Source organism: Plasmodium inui, assembly GCF_000524495.1.
Source record: "Plasmodium inui San Antonio 1 unplaced genomic scaffold supercont1.21, whole genome shotgun sequence".
NCBI lineage: Eukaryota > Apicomplexa > Aconoidasida > Haemosporida > Plasmodiidae > Plasmodium > Plasmodium inui.
In genome coordinates this window covers 245,942-263,331 of record NW_008481855.1, presented here as the reverse complement: position 1 = coordinate 263,331, position 17,390 = coordinate 245,942, and the positions used below count along the sequence as shown (strand labels likewise).

The 17,390-nt window shown below is 41.5% G+C and overlaps 3 protein-coding genes across 3 annotated transcripts; 1 reads left to right on the top strand and 2 right to left on the bottom strand.

Moving 5' to 3' along the window:
* Window positions 1-487: 487 nt before the first annotated feature.
* Window positions 488-1,796, top strand: C922_04285 (translation initiation factor 2 subunit 1; the record flags this gene model as incomplete). Its single annotated transcript, XM_008819870.1, has 2 exons — window positions 488-641; window positions 961-1,796. 2 exons carry the CDS (start codon window positions 488-490, stop codon window positions 1,794-1,796), a joined length of 990 nt encoding a protein of 329 aa, XP_008818092.1.
* Window positions 1,797-2,783: 987 nt separating this feature from the next.
* On the bottom strand, window positions 2,784-8,579 carry C922_04284 (hypothetical protein; the record flags this gene model as incomplete). Its single annotated transcript, XM_008819869.1, has 1 exon — window positions 2,784-8,579. The coding sequence occupies one exon, from the start codon at window positions 8,577-8,579 to the stop codon at window positions 2,784-2,786; it is 5,796 nt and encodes a 1,931-aa protein (XP_008818091.1).
* A 3,009-nt stretch (window positions 8,580-11,588) lies between these two features.
* Window positions 11,589-16,643, bottom strand: C922_04283 (hypothetical protein; the record flags this gene model as incomplete). Its single annotated transcript, XM_008819868.1, has 1 exon — window positions 11,589-16,643. One exon carries the CDS (start codon window positions 16,641-16,643, stop codon window positions 11,589-11,591), a length of 5,055 nt encoding a protein of 1,684 aa, XP_008818090.1.
* Between the last annotated feature and the right edge of the window lie 747 nt (window positions 16,644-17,390).

Sequence of the window (17,390 nt, the reverse complement as noted above, 5' to 3'; positions counted from 1 at the left end):
CATCAACGTACATATGTAACAAAGCATGCATTTTTTTTTCCCTCCTCAATTTGTTCCTTCCCACTCTTTATGTACTGTGCTTCCCCTCACAATATTAAAAGAAAAAATAAAAAAGCGCAAAAAAAAAAAGAGCAATAAGCATCTTGTTACGCCCTTTCAGTTCCAGATCTTTCTACTTCGCATAATTGGAGGCCGTCATTTCTCCGCATCATTTGCAGCATTATACAGGTATACCACTTTTTGAAGGCACAAAATACCCCTGCGTGAGGAACACGGGAGAAGCGTGTATGAGCAAATTTCGAATAATATACAATCCATTAAATATTCTCCTTTATTTTCCCCCGTCAGCAGAAAATATTTTTCGCCCTTTTGCCATTTTGTGTATAAAACCATTCATTGCAAGTGAAGTAATAATATTAGTGCGTCGATTAGCGGTTTGCTACCCCCCTGAAAATTGGAACGCCCTTTTTGAGCAACCGGAGCCAAGATGGGTGATGTTCTGAGGAGCAAAGCCGATTTAGGCGACTGCCGTTTTTATGAGAAGAAGTTTCCCGAAGTTGACGACTTGATCATGGTGAAGGTTAACAGGATTGAAGATATGGGCGCCTACGTCTCCATCCTGGAATATAACGACATGGAAGGTACGCCAAAAAAAACAGAACAAAGCCAAAGGAAACAAAGAAAAACGAAATAAAGCAAAGAGAGACAAAGCAGAACACACAGAGTGCCGTGTGCAGCCGAATGGTTGCCTGCGTGTCGACGTAGCTGTGTACGCAGTGTGCAGGCCTCTTCGACACATGCCTGCGGACACCTACAAAAGTGTCGCTCAACTGATTAGAAAAAGAGATCAACGTTGCACGTGCCCGAAGTGGATAGAATATATATATCTGCGCTTACAGCTTACTTCTGTCACGCCGAACAGCCACACTTCCCCCACCCCCCTTTGCGCCCCCCTCGCAGGAATGATCCTAATGTCCGAACTGTCAAAGAGACGATTCCGAAGTGTGAACAAGTTAATTCGAGTTGGAAGGCACGAAGTAGTTTTAGTCCTAAGAGTCGATAGCCAAAAGGGATACATCGATTTGTCAAAAAGGAGAGTATCGCCAAAAGATATCCTGAAATGTGAAGAACACTTTTCCAAGTCGAAAAAAGTACACCAAACTGTTAGGCACGTTGCACAGAAGCATAATATGACCGTCGAGGAATTGAACAGAATAGCCATTTGGCCACTGTACAAGAAGTATGGACACGCCCTGGACGCTTTAAAAGAAGCAACTGTCAACCCAGAAGCGGTTTTTAAAGGGATAGAACTAAAAGAAGATGTTAAAAATTCCCTTCTGGCTGATATTCAACTTAGACTGGCCGCACAAGCCCTAAAATTGAGAGGAAGAATTGATGTGTGGTGCTTCAGTTACGAAGGAATTGATGCCGTTAAGGAAGCTTTAAAAAAAGGGAAGGAAGTTTCGAACGATGAAGTGTCCATTAATATTAAGCTAATTGCTCCACCACAATACGTCATTGTTACGTCCTGCCAGGATAAAGATCTTGGAATGTCCAAAATTCAAGAAGCCATGAAACTGATTAGCGATAAGATTAAGGAATACAAAGGAGGGGATTTTAAACAGCAGGGCGAAATTTTGGTCATAGGAGGAGATGACGAAAAACGATTGGAAGAACTTCTGGACAAACAGGACGACCTTTCCAGTGACAATGAATACAACAGCAGTGAAGATGACGATGAGAACTCCAGTGATGATGAGGAAAATTCTAGCGAGATAGAAGAGGAAGAAGATTAATTGTGGAACAAATCACCAAGTAACAAAGGTGCTGCCAACGCGTGGGTGGAGATAACCGGGGAAGGACATTTGTGGAAGGCATTTTACTCGTTATGTAGCATAACCCTGAACTCTGCCTTCCCTTTTATCTTCTTTCTTCTTCCCCACCGGAATAGGCACATTTATATTGTTACTACCTACACTGTTACACTTGTGTCGCCCGCCCCCCCAGTGAGTAGGTGCTCTTTCAAACCCGTTCCCCAATAAGTCACATCACTTGGGGGAATTTTGTTTGGCCATTTGTCTGTACATGCCTAAATGTTGTTCTTTCCTCCTTTTTTTCTCCTTGGACATATAACGCGTAACTCTCATGCGTCATTTTTTTTTCTTTTTTTGCCAAATTGGTATATGATCACATTGATGTTTATCATCCACAAGGACATTAAAAAATGCTGCATTTATGTTTGCATATATTTCTCCTCTCCTTTTCACTACAGTAAAAATTAAATTTTTATGTATAACTTTATAAAAAATATCTTTTGACAAAAGTTGAAGGTTAAATTAAAAAAAAAGGCTGAAAAGAAAGGCAAAACAAATCGGAGAAGCGAAAAACACTAGGAAGGGACGATTCAGAGAAAGGGGACGCAGTAACGTGTGCGCAATAGCTGGAACTGCTTCCCCATTAGTGAATTAAGAAAAAATTCCTTTAAAAATTTGCTTTTAAAAGTGTGGCCACTTGGAAGACTTGTTTCATTCGAATGGAGACCCTTTTCTTCAAAGCGCTCTTCCGCTCGACATGAACAAATCATTAAATTTGTACGAATTGGTGGAGAACGAATGCGCTGCGTGCACCAAGTTGGCGGTCAATCTATGCAACGCCGTGGAACCGGGGCTGTCCTCCACGGCCGCAGCTCTGTGTGAACAGTATATCAACGTATTTTTGTGATGCATACTCGTCGAAGCTTTCACAGGTGGGTGTAGTATTCTTCCTCCCTCCTCCAGCACTCCTTAGAGGGCCTTCTCGATTCTAAATGACAACTTGGACTGAATTAAATTAAAAAAGTTCTTCAAAATAAGAACGTCCAGTATGGCATACTCTACACTGATGGAGGAGAGGGGCCTGAAGTTCCAGTTCATGATCTGGCACTCCTTGTTAACCTCCTTGTCCGGACATAAAGCTTTCCCGAATATTTTGACAGAATAACTCATGTTTTTTCGTAGTTGGGGAAAGTACCCCTTCAGCTGCTCATAATATTTCAGGTAAATACACTCCAAGTCGTAATACTTGTGTATGCAACTATAAATCCCAACCTTTCCACAGCCACTGCACTTTGAGTTCAAAAGCTTATCTAACAATGCTTCGTTCTTTTTGTATTTCACAAAATAATTAACAGGAAAAATATTCTTATAACTTATGTCGTCACTGAGACTGGAGTTTTCTTTTCCTCCTTGTTCTTTCCTTCGTTTATCTGCAGAATGTGTATCACTCCTGCTGATGTGTTGGCCCTGCTTCCCTTCGTTCTGATAGATCCCACCATCATTTGCGCTTCCATTGTGCTCACCACTCTCGTAGACGCTCTTCATGGCCCGCTTTAGCAACACATCCCAATCACTGGTGCTGTTGGCAATGATTTGTTCCTTTCCCAAAGGGAGCTGATATGAGGCCCAAAAGTTGGTATGTTCTTCTCCCATGGGTACTTCTCCATTATCAATGCTGTCCACCAATATGCTGTGATACTTTTCCCATTTCAACATGGCAGAAATGTCGTAGTACTTTCTAAAATGCAACATGTCGTTGTTTAAAAAGGCCACTCCAACTTTGATAATATTTTGATCCCGAAAGAGGTCCGAAATGTAGTAATTAATTTCGTAATTCTCTACAGCAATTTTTTTCAAGTCAATTATGTAGGACACGGGACTATCCTTTAGGGCAACTTGAAAAATGGAAACGATCGGACTTTCACGAAATACAGCGCACTTCCATTCCGCGTCGATAAATATGACTCTCTCCTTTTTCTTTATGTGTTCATAAATCGTAAAGAAATCTTCGAAGGTTTCTAAAATTTTTACTGATTTCAAAGATGACCCTAAGTCTTTTATGCAAATGAAATTCTTGGGACACGAGCACTTTCCGTTCCTCTTAATTAGATAATCAAACGAATTCCTAATAATTTCCGTGTTAATCTTTTTTAGCTTTTCAAATACATCGAAATATTTACACAGGTCTGTCAATTTGTACACCTTCCTCGTGACGCTGTCGAACGGCATGACTTCCTCATTTTTGAAACAAAAATGGAGATCATTAATAATTACGCATTCGTTCTTGAGAAAGGAGTATACAGTGTTGTAGTTCTGATTGCACAACGGGTTGGTAAATGCAACATGAGGGGCGGCCCTCCCAACTCCACTGCCAGCAGCAATTTCGGCCCCATTTCCGAAGGCCATTCCATCGCCGTTGGCAAAACCACTACGGCTGTTCTTTCCCGTGTCTCTATCTCTGTAGTCATTTTCGTACTGCCGCAGGTACGGCTCATTATTCACAATGCTGCTGTTGTGATTAGTGTTCTTCATCTTCCTCGGCTTGAAAAACAGAAAATAAAACATCCGAAAGTCTACGTCCTCGGAGGAAATGTACAGGGGGTACAAAAAGTACACAGCCAAGAGACACGCCTCCAAATTCTTCTTCTTCAATAAAGCATTAAAATACATCTTCAAATACTTAGGGTTGTCATATAGGTAGTAAATTATGTACCTTTTGTCGAAGGTGCTCACAAGATAATTGTAAGATTTATAATTTAGGTAGTAGAATAGGTTTGGAAATTGTAGCAACTCGTAATTGAACGCCTTCAGTAACTTGATTGCGAACTTTACGTTTCCGTTTTTCAGTTGTTGCTTGATCAGTTCTAGCTCCAGCGTTTTGTTTCCCTTGCAACTGTCCACCAAGTGTGAAATGCTGGCGTCGCCCTTTAGGATGTCATTCAGGTGCAGGCTGTACGGCACCTTTAGCTTGAGCGGATACGCCTCACGGTTTAGAAAGTTTATGCTTATAACATAAGCGGGGTTTAGTGGTGAGCTACTCGGAGAGACGCTTACCAGGGGAAAGCCACTCGGGGAGTTGTTAACCTGGGGGAAGTCACTCCGGGAACGCCTAACAGTCCTTTCTTTGTTTCCCCCACCACTGCTGTGGTGCCAATTTTCTGCTACGTTAAGCACTTCATTCGCAAAAGCATCGCCATTCTTGTCCTGCCAATTTGACTGCTCCGCCAGCTCCGATCGCTCCGGTCGATTCTCCTGCGTACATCCCTCCGAATAACACATTTTCACCCTATTGTGCGTATCCTCCCTCTTGCACACGTTGTTGTTGCGAAGCGTGCAGTAGTATTGTTGACCTTCGCAATTGTTGTACGTAATATCCGTGTAATATTTGCTGCTACTAATATGGTTGAAGTTCGTGGGATGATCCACCTCTTCGATTATTTTTTTTTCCGTTTGGTCGCCTTGTTGGGTTGCACCCGCATAGAGGGGAAGCTCATTGCTGGTACCTCTACTCCAGTTACTTCCACCCACGCAGAAGACATCTCCACAGCGAAACCCCCCGATCTGTCCAGAACCCCCTTTTGCGCTTTCCCCAATAGATGGCAACAAAAAGGCAGTTGCCACATCGGAAGACATTTCATCATTCGGGCTGCTCATAGCGCAGTGACTACTTGTTGGTAGTCCCATTCCCCCCTCTTCGCTCCTTTCCACAGCAGCAGTTGTACTACTTTGCTGTCCGTGCTTCAAACTGGAATTGCTGCTGGGACAATTCTTCCCTTCGCTTGACTGCTTATTGTGATTTGCTGGTGTCACCAAATCATTTTTCTGACCACCTTGCACGTTTTCCTTTTTAGCCGACGGGGGGTAATTAATATGTTGGTTTTGGCTATCGCTGTAATAAGTGTTCGGTGTGGAGTACAATTTGCTGCTTCTACTTTTGCTTCTACTTCTGTTGCTGTCACTGGGACTTCCACTGTGACTTCCCCCCCGACTTCCTCCACGGCTTCCACTATTGCTACCATTGTTACTACTGCTTGTGATGCCTGTGTTACTGCCCCCATTACCACTATCATAAGTGTACCCTGTGTCAAAATTCCCCCCAAGATTCTTCCCTCTGCGGCTCCCTTCTCTCAAGCGGACGCGCAACGAGTAATTATTTCTCCCCGTGTTACTGTTGGCATTTCCAGAGCAAAGTCCCGAACCTCCCCTCTTGTTCTTTCCAGAGCCATTCACATAATTCTGAGTTTCAATGTCTTCCAAAAATTTCAAGTACAGATCGTTGTGCTTTCTCCCCATTTCACTGCACTCGATCTTTTTGTAAATAAAATAATTTTCCTTCAAGTCCTTATTCGAAACATCATTTCGAAAAAGATAACGCTCAATGTTGTACTTGTTTATGAAATGTAAAATGTTTGAATTGAGTTTATTCGCTTGGCATATAAATAGGTAGCAGCTCAGATCTAAGTACCTGTTCGGTATGGTCATGCGGTATCTCTCGATTAGGAAGATAGCAATTTTTGTTACGTTTAAGCAGACATACGAAATGAACATATAAAGATGGTCGCTAACGAATTCGTTTATCCCTATAATGACATAATTTGAGTTCCTTCGTCGTTGAAATGGATCAATCTGTTCATCTTTTTTTCTTCCCCTCTCGCCTTTTTTTTGCCCATCATCCATTGTTGTGGCGTTCCATGGGGAGATATTTTCCCCTCTATAGGGTTGGACTTGCTCCATTTCTGCACTTACATGGCCATAACTAAAATGCTCAGCGAGCGACACACTGTGCGTGTTGTTCTTACAGTCGGGTTCCCTCCTCGCAAGGTCTCCCTCCTGTCCAAACACTCCAATGGGCGTGTAAAATATCTTATGGTATTCATCACATTCTGCTGCATCACTTTTATTTTTTTTTTCTTCGTCTTCGCTGATCTCCAGGGAAGGTGAATTATTTCCATCAAGTATTTCGCAGTCGATAAATTTCCTCAGCGCAGCCATTATGTGTCTTCTTTCCAAATTGTTATTTTTGTTAATGAATTCAACGAGGCCTCCCATATAAAACGAAACGCAGCTTCTTTTGTTCACATCCTCCTGGGGCTGTCTATTCCAGTTTGAAAAAAAACTGTTCACATGATTTGCATTGCAATTTCTGTCAAGCTTGGTAGAGTCATACGCTCCTTCATCAAAACTTAAACTAAAATTGATGATTTTCCAAATTTTCCTTTTTGTGCTCAAGTGATAAAAATCAAATGTGTAATTGACGTACAGGCAGAGGGGTATGTAAAACTTGGATGTCTTCACATTCTTCATCCTACTGTATAGTTGTTCAAAATGGGACTTCACTTCGTTGTAATTTTTTATCTTCCACCCACATCCACCGACATAACCCAACACCCTTTTGGTATCACTTCTGAATTGAGCATACCTTCCTACGTCAGCATTTCCCCCGTGAGGTTCATCCACAGAAGCTCCAACTCCGTTGTTTATATCATCTGACATTATACTCCTATCCCCATGGGAAGTACCATTTGGATAATTCCTTCTTTTATCATTTTGGTTATATTTCCCCCCTGTGTTGGTGCCTCTTCCTAAACAGTTACTTGAGACTGCTTCGCCATTTATATCGGCACAGTAACTTTGCACCTCGTCTGGATGGGGGAAGAAGATTCTCTCGATATGTTTTCCCCTGTTTAACATGAAATTAAAAAATTCTTCAGAAACAATTGGGTTTTCTATTTCCATGGTGCTGCTACCCAAGTGGGCGGAATTCTCATCTGGATGGTTTTCCTCTACACACATCTCTACAAATTTGTTGCCTCGAACCACCCTGGTTGTCATAAAATCCGCGTTGCTGCTGTTTCCACTGTCGAACTCGTTCTCCTGGCCATTCGCACAGTTCGACGCGTTGTTCGGGGCTATATCGGGGCTCTGCGTCTTCGCCGAATGGTTCTCATCACTTCTGTCACTTTGGCCACTCCTACCACTTCTTCCAGTGCTCCCACTTCGCTCGCTGCTCTGGCTTCTCCGACTTCTGCCGCTTTTCCCACTTCTCCCACTTGTGCGCACCTGTCCCCGCTTCAAAATCCTCAAAACAGACGACTTGATGCCGTAAATCCAGCTGAAAAAGCCAATTGCGCACTTGTCACTTTTTGCAATCCTTACATTCTTTATCCTAAAAAACGAGTGAAACTCGTATGCATAGCATATAACGCTAAAGGCATAAATGACGTCGCATATTTCCTCATACGTCGAATGGAGAATTAAAAGTCCATCACTTAACTTGTGACATGGCAGATTCTCCCTCATTATGTATTCAAGCGCTTTGCTGGACACTTCCTCTTTCCTTCCAATCCCTTCATTCGTGGTTACATATACAGTTGCCTTTTCTGTACATTTAGGCTGCCCTCCGTTCAACCTGCAATTATCACTTTCGTTGGACCCTTCATGGGCGCTTTGTCCTTCTCTCTTCTGCAGACCGAACAGCTGGTCGCGCAGCACCAACTTTACAATGACATGGTAAAAGGCGCACAGAAAAATCTGCTCATAAAATTTGTTATTCTTGGAATATCGGATATGATGAGATAACTTCGATGGGACATTTTTATTTAGGTACTTGAGGATAAATTTGTTGAAGAGGTCCCTCCTTTGGATTATTTTTTTCTGTGTGTGTTTCCTCTTGATATAATCACTGAGCTTTTTTATTAAAAGCTCCACTGACAGTGTGTACTCATAGATAAGTTCTAGTTCGTTTTCTAACGATACTTCTTTCATTTTTTGTTAGTCAAAGATTGAATTCGTCCTTATCATTTTCTATGTTGCCTCTTGGTGTGTGACGCTTAGGGAAGGGTGTCTCCGTGGGTACCCCTTGCTGCTTCTGCGCATGTGCGGCTGTTCTGTTAAGAGTTTGTGCTGTTAATCGGTTGTGCTATTAAGCGGCTGTGTGTTCCTCTGCTGGGGGACTTGTCTATGTTTCTTTCCTGTTGTTTCTCTGATTTCGTGTGTGTGATCTCTTTGCTATACTGACGATTCCAGAGTCTCACTTAACCCTTCTCACTTTCGCATTTTTCAGCGCGTGTTATGTATGTACCTATTTTTTTGGACAATCTTACACATACCGTCGGCACCCTGCAGTTGTTCTGTTTTGTTCAAGGTGAGTAGCCAATTCTTTTTTTTCCTGGAGGCGAAGTCCTTATACGCGCTATATGTGCATATGATTCCTGCGCCTTTTCCACACAGTTTCATTATAGTTATAGTAAATATACGTCACATTATATAAGTTTGTAATTCCGATCTTCCCTTTTCTCTCTTTTGCTTCTAAGCGAGACTATTCCGCATTCTCCTGCTGGGTAGGTTTACCTCCCTGCTAATTATTCTTTTTGTTTTCAAGAGCTGTAGATTTACACCTTTCCCAAACAGGTGCCCTAGAAAGTGTTTGCTTCTTTATTCGTTTTTCCTCCTGGCCTTTTTTGTACTTATTTCACAGCTCTTTCTTTCTCCTTTAAATGAAAAAAAAGAAAAAAGAAAGAAACGCTAATTGGAAAGGGATTAATTCATAAATTTCCCTCTTCCCCCTTTTTTTTGCTCCAAATATGTTAATTCACTTGCAAAATGGAATAAGTACACTTTTGTTGTTTTGTTAATCATATGAAGAAAAAAAAAGGGGTGATGTAGGCGTGGGGAAAAAGAGAAAAATAAAAAAAAATAAAAAAAACAAATAAAGAAACAAACGAACAGACGAACGAACAAACAAATGCGCTAAACGGAGGCCCCAAACAAAGGCGCGAAACAGATGCGTCAAATTCGAAAGAGGAGTTAGAGATTGTTTCTAAAAAAATAGCAGTACAAATCTTAGCGCCAAAAAGAAGTGTACGGAAGTGATTCCCGTATACGCCAACGTCCAGAGGGGGGAAATGGGTCTAAGTAAAAAGTACACAAATAAACACCAAATGGGAGAAAACATGTTTTAACGAAGAGGCACCTGAGAGTCAGCAGTACGCAATGGGAGCTATACACTTTTAGTGGGAAATAGATAATTGCTGTTCTAGTTGATGCGCAACTCTATTTATTACAATAACTCTTAGTGTTCAAATATAGAGGAAGGAATATCGTTAGAGAGTACAAAAAGAAAAAAGAAGGATGGCGGGAAACTTGCGAATGAGAAAGGGAAATAATGATGAGCAAAAAATGGAAGCAAAAAATGAAGGCAACGAATGGAGGAAAAAATGGGTGAAAATGCCAGAGGAAAAGTCCCAAATAAGAAACTGACACACCTTTAGATTTGCGTGTAACTAGTGTACATTCCTGAATTTTTCCGTTACCATCGCGTACACTTGAGGGAAACAGTAAGTGCTTCCTAGCTTCAGCGATTTTAGTCCTGTTGTGCACCACGGAAAATGAGAAAAAAAAAAGAAAAAGAAGGGAAAAAAGCAAAAAAAAGAAAAAAAGGAAACAGGAAGAAAATGAAAAAATGAAAAGAAGAAAAATAAACAAAAGAAGCAAAAAGAAGCAAAGCAACCCCATAATTCTCACTTTTCTGCAATTTCTCTTCTTTCTTTTTGCGAAAATCTCAATTTCCACTCCTTACACAATTTTCTCTTTTCCAAAACAAACGAAAGAATTACGCTACTCCAGAGTTACCCCGCGCGCAATGCTCTGGAACATTTCCACATATAACAATTCACCAAGGGTGAAATTCCTCGACTCCGTCCTATCTTGGAAAAGTTCCTTTCTATCGTAAGATTTATTATCTTACTTTCTCCGCCAAACTGTGGGTAAGTGATGCATAATTAAAAAGAATAAAATAGAATAGAATAAAATAAAATACAGAGCGGTTCCTTTTCCACACAAATATTCGCCAAACAGGGTTACAATTCTAACTGATCTGTTACCGAAAAAGATGCATAAGTTCTTCGGAACCTTCGCATGTACGTCGAGTGGTTGTACAGGCATTTCTCTTCACGAAAGAGTGATGTCAAATGAGTCTCTCCCACTCTCTATGTAGGGGTGCACATGAAAGTGTGCGTAAACCCATTCGAATGAACAGAATGGCCTTTTAAAAAAAAGTACCCTTGTTAAAAAAGGGAAAAGATTACACCACCATTACCACAACCCCGTGGTAGGGCAGCCCACAGACGTCTTCTGCACACGTTGGTACCAGAGAATGGACAGGGCCTCATGCCATAAACTTAGCTGCACGGTAAGAGTAACACCGTAATGGTATACGTCCTCAGTCGAGTGTCTACGGAGGGTTATCCCCATCAATGCTAATCTATTCCAAATGGGAAAAGGGCTCCATATACGGTTCGCCCACTTCGAAATGGAGTAACAGTCCCATCTGACACGTAACATTCGCATAAAGAATTTAACTTGTTAACAATTTATGAAGTTTTTTTCTCCTTTTTTTTGTCTATTTGTCTGGCCTGTTGGCGCTTGGTCAGCAGCATGCAGAGGCTCTAACCCGTATACTGCTCCAAGATGCTGAAGTGATGCGGGTGAGGAGGCAGTTATATGGGGTAACTAACCGGTTGGTTACCCCGACTGCAGGACGCCCAAATAAAGACGCAGCGCGGGATGTAACAAATTTCACAGCAAGGGGCCCTCGCATGTGATACCCCCCACAGGAATATGCACCAGCACGGAATGAAACCAGTGGGGGTCTCAAAAAAAGGGAAAAAAAAAGTAAAAAACAGGGGAAAAGAAGGAAAAAAAAAAAATATATCAAACCGCATGCGTCATCGCATTTCACACACGCGATCTCCGCGCTTTGCCGATTCCTCCCCGTTACAAACTGACTCTGAAACGCTCGAATGCGTAGAGCCTGACGCGTCTGATGAAGCCGCAAATGAGGTACGGCGCGACGATATCCAAAATCATTAAAAACAAAAACAGAAACTGCAGATGCGCATTTGGAAACGAGACAAGGGAAAAGAAGTAATTCAAGTAGGGGACTATATTCATAACGAGTGCAAACAGGAAGATAAAATTTACAGCAAAAATGTACACGATCTCTTTATTCTTGTGAATGGGGGTCATGAAGGGTAACCCTTCATAATTACAGGAAAAAATGGATAAATTGATGCAATAAATGAGGTAATATATACAGGTGTTCACCAGATTTGGAGAGAAGTCTCCTTTCAAGTCTGGAATGTAATCAGCTTGTCTGTAAGAACAAGCCAATTTCCACCCATAAATTAGGATAGAAAAATGGATAAATACTTGAAAGATCAGAGAACTCATAACGCTAATGTTGAATAACGAATTGGGTGGCGAATAATTCGATATGTCCTTTAAAGGAGCTGTCTTGGAAATTAAAACAATGAGAGATGTATACAGTAGCGAAATAATCGTCGTCTGCGCGTCACTTAACTTGACCCCGTCTAGAGTCAAAATGGAAACAGAGAAGGCGGTTATGAGAGAATTGATAATCATCAGCTTGTACATCATTATAACCTTTGATAAGGCACACCTTCCGCAACAAATAATTTCCTTCACGCATTTTATGTCGTTTCCTTTGTATGTAAATGGAGATGCTATGCTTGCTTCTCCCAACTTGATTAGCGGCAAGGAGTCGTCCATTGATTGCATCATATGCTCCAGTTGCCTTTTCCTCTCATTGTACAATTTCATTTGTTCGTAATACTTAGCATTTGCCACGTTACTTCCTCCACTTGCATACGATGCGTTGTACTGAGCGTTTAAGTTGTCATAGGCATTTCGCAACCGCTGCTCGTAGTTCCTGGTCGCCCCTCCGTGTAAATCTCCGGGGTAGCCGCCCACATGGGGGTCACCCACGAGCGCGCTCGTGCATCCTCCATTCAACTGTGTAGCCATATTAGCACCTCCACCATCTGGCCTACCACTTTTGTAACTTATTTTTATGCTCAGTAGAGACACCCCAACATGTGCCGCCTTCAGGGCCGCCATGTCATTCGTCCCGTCGCCACACATAATGGTTATGTTCCCTAACTTGTTCAACGTTTTTATAATTATTTCTTTATTCTTTGGAGACACTCTACAAAAAATCAGCGCTCTTTTTATCAGCTCGTCAAATAAAGCCAAGTCGTTCTGATAGCTGCTTAGAAAATGTTCGATTATATCTCCTGTAATGCAGAGGGTAAAAAGTTGTTCACACAATTTTATGTACTCCTCACATTCTATAAACGGCAGCATTTTTTTATTTTCCCTATTGATAAAGTACACCACGTTGCTTATGTTTTTTTTCTCATTCATCATTTTGATTAATTTCTCAGCTGCGTTCTGTTGGGATTTGTTTTGCAGGGGAAGGTTTCGTATCAGGTCGATTGCCCTTTCGCGCTCGAAAACGCTAAATGTATCTCCTTCGTCTGTCAAACTGGTCGATGTGGTCTTCCCACTTACGAGAGCCATCTTCCCATGTACGGCGTAATCTTCCCTAAGCTTTAAAATTAGTATGTCCTTAATCTTTATAGACGGGACAATGTTAACATCCTGCGAAACTTGACACGCAGTCAAAGCATTATCCCCTGTTATCATCACGTTTTTAATTCCTGCCTGCTTAATATCAAGGATGTAACTAGGGGTGGAGGCCTTGATTGGGCATATGAAAGTGAGGAAGCCACAGAAATGTAAGTCCTTCTCTATGTCTTCCCTTTTCACATTTTTGGAAACTACTTTGTTGTCCAACACATTCGCAGCTAGACATATCACACGGTACCCCTTAATGGATAAGTTGTTCAACATTTGGTCATAATTTGGGGGAATTTTTTTTAAAAATTTTTTCATCATTTCTGGGGATCCCTTACTAACTGCAAGGTACTGTTTAACCGGTTCGTTTTTGCTACTGTCATTTTTTTTTTTCTTCCTTTTTAAGCCTTCTAGCGTTGCCACATTTTCACTACACGGACTTTTTTCCCCGTTAGAGCTTCCCACGCATGTAGCGGGCTCCGCGGCTTCTTCGTACTCTTCCCCATACCAGTCGCCCTCATACCCCTCGTGCAAAATGATGCACGTCATTCTTTGTAACTCTGATGAAAAGAAGAACCTCTTATAAATTTGGAAGTTCTCCACAAATGGGCTTTTCTTTTCGCTAACCGTCTTGTTGGGTGCCTTCTTCGAAAACATGACCATGGATTTGCCCCCCTTTTCTGGGCTTCCCTGCGAAGTCGCAGCTGCCGCACTCTGATAATTATTCGTATAAACGTACGTTCTGTCCAGACTACTCATCATGCATTTCAACCTTTGGAAGGAATTCTTTTCCAGCGGATCCCCTAGCAGCTTATTGTTAACAGTGCATATCGAGTGACATCCCGCGATAACTGCTACGGAAAGGAAGGGTACCCTCTGCTTGCCAATAATCGACTCGTTAATTTCGTTTATCCTCTCCGTGTTTTGGTCAAACCCGAAGAGTCCCAAAATTATCATATTGTCCTCTGTCAGCGTCCCCGTCTTGTCAAAAGCGCATATGTTCGATTTTCCAGAAAATGGCAACCTAAAAGGTTCCGTGCAGTATATCTTTAAGTTGTACAGATAGACTATCGAAATGGTGACTCCTAACGATAAGGTTATGGGAAACTCTGGTGGGATGACTGCAGTGATTATGTGCGAAACGGACAGAAGCAGTTTGTATAAATTCCTCTCGTGAGTGCCTTGCAATACAGTGTAAGCTACATACGCGCATGACGATAATGAAAACAACAGAAGGATGAAAAGGAAGATAATCGAATCTATGCTGGACGAGTTCACCTTCTCCGATGTGTTAATGATCGTCCTCACTAACTTCCCCTGATAGGTGGTGAATCCATTTTTCAGAACAATGCCTATGCACCCACTAACAGGTAGCTTCATATTATTAAATTGATCATTTTCATTTTTTGTTAGTAAAATGTTCGATCCGGCATACACCACATGTTTTTTGTGTTTATTCTTTATGTCAATTTTGTTTGTAAAAATGGAGTTACCTTTGTTTCGTTTGTTTCGTTTGTTTCCTTTGTTTCCTTCCATGGGTGATACCCCCCTCATGGGGTCTCCTTCTTCTTCTCCGTCTTCTGCCTCTGCCTCTTCTTCTGCTGCTCCTCCCCAATCACCGCAGGTATCATTATCGCTGCCATCCTGCTCAAGGTATTCCTCCTCTTCCGTCTTATCAATAGCTGCCTTAATCAAAGGTATGGACTCCCCAGTCAGGATCGATTCATCCGTAATGCAGACCCCCTCCAACAGCAACGTCTCGCAGGTACACACATTATCCCCACTACTAGTCTCATTCGATAAAATGTATATGTCCCCAGGAAGTAGCATGTTCGACTTGATAATTTTCCACTGCAAATTCCGATAAACATACAAATTTTGAGGAGGGACTTTCATACTGTTTATCAAATTAAACTCTCTTATTCGTTTGTTAATCAGTTGACCCTCCAGCATCACTAATATGAAAATGGAGAAAAGGCCAAAGTACCAATAGCTGTCTAACATCCACAGCAGGATGCTAAAGAATTGAAAAATAAAAAATGGGGATAGCATGGCCTCATAAAGTAGCTTCTTAAAACAGGGGGAAGGAATGTCGTATATATTTTCTCCATACTTGTCTAAATTGTTATGCACAAAAATGTCGTAGGGAATTTCAAAGTTGCTCTTTTTATAATACGAATGAAAAGGGTTTGTTTGATTTCCATTTTGTTTGCTTTCCCCTTGGCTGGGATGCACTCTGTTTCGGTTTTTTAGTTCGTCAGCATCAATTGATCTTTGTATCGTGGTGCTCCCTTCAAAGGACTGTAGCATCTTTGTTCCTTTCGAGCTTCCCCTTCCTTTCATACTGTAATGATAAACATCTTCTATCTCTTCCTCAGATGAGTTACTCCCCCCTTTGTAGCGCTGTGCCAGTTGGGCCATTGCGCATCTTCCAGCTTTATCTAAATATAAACCATCCAGTTGGCAAAAAAGGATGTGCACATTGCCTCCCCTCTTCTGTATGTTTTTTACATTTTGTTCCATCGCTCGCAATGTTGTGCCGGTTTTCTCATCGTCGTAGAGATCCCTCATTTGACATTCTATGAGTCCCTTCCACTTTTGATAAAAGGACAAATGAAAATTATCAAAATGTTTTACCGATTCGAAATCCAACGTTTCGTAATTGAAAATATATTTTTTCTGTTTGTAAAAAAAAAATGTAGAATTTTTTCCCCTTTTCAGTGGAACTAACTCTGCTTTGGGCTTGTACAAGTTGTAATCCGTGTTAAACCTCTCCTTGCTGTTTACTGCCGACTTGTCACTTCGCTTAACGAGTGGCTTAATATACACATGCGTGCATCGGTTCTGCACGTTGTACAGGTATTTGTCCTTGTGGCTGCTGTTTAGACGACTGAAGGAAACCACTAGGTTAACGTCCAAGTTCCACTGCGATAGGAGAAATGTTAGCAGGTGGAAAAAAATAAATAAAAGTAAACCAACAAACTCGCTGCTGTAGAATAAGTATATCAGATTGTACTTTCCTATTATGATCGGCTTGAATGTGTTTTCCTTTTCCTTTCTGTTGGATCCTTTTTGTTCCCCATTTGCGCTATCTTCCCCGTTAGCATTTTCCTTCGCATTTATAAACTCGTTACTGTCTTTCCTTTCACTCGCCCCCACTTTGAGCTCCCCCAAGGGTTTCTGCTTCTCCTCTTCGTGGAGGCCAAACATAAATGCCTCTTCCACCTCATTTTGCAATTTCGCTAAGTACTCATAATCACCAGGCTTCGCTTCAAATTTGTCATTTTTCAAAATAAAGTGGAGAAAAACGGCGTAGAAGAAGAACAGCAGCACATCTAACCTCAAATGCGTTTTCTTCTTTCTATAAATCAGCACATGGTACTTATGTTTCATCTTTCCGTCCTGCTACCTTCCGTGAACACGGGTGTGGATTACGTATATATGCATAAGTAGATGCCTACACATGTATAACTGCTGCGAATACCTCCTACACTCCGTTATGTGGTTCCTGTGTCATAGATGGTGTGTTGCACTTTTCTTTTGTTTCTTTTTTGGGGAATCCTATCCAAGGCACCGGCATGACCATGCGGATGATGAGAACAACTTTCCAAGGGGTGAGGTGTAGAACAAAAGTTGCATAAATGTACCAAAAAAAAAAAAAGGGGAAGGGTGGGGGGACAAGTGTGCCAAATTTCCCCACCAATGCGATTTACCCCTACTTATGTGTTCCGTTCGCAAAAATAATACTGTACATAAAAACAATTGTGTAATATTGCAATCTATACGAAAAAAAAAAAAAAACTCCTTATACAGTTTTTACTTCAAATGTTTTGATGTTTATTCCTGTCGAGTTGGCCTTTCCTCGCACGATGTGGTAATTTTTCAAAATGAAAATTAAAAAAAGCGCGCTTGACAATTCTCTATTTTGTGGAGCGAAAATTTTGCCTCCTTCCCTCCGGCTACCAAAAAAATGCGACGTACATGGTGTACATGTTTTAGCTCCCGCGTGCGTACCTCTTCCCTTCATCGCTAATTTTTTCAGAAGAAAGCTGTTCGAATGGCACTGCATAGGAAACTCCTGTACATATGTTTGTGTATGCGTTTGTGATTATCTTATGCTTATAGTTCATCCTCATTATG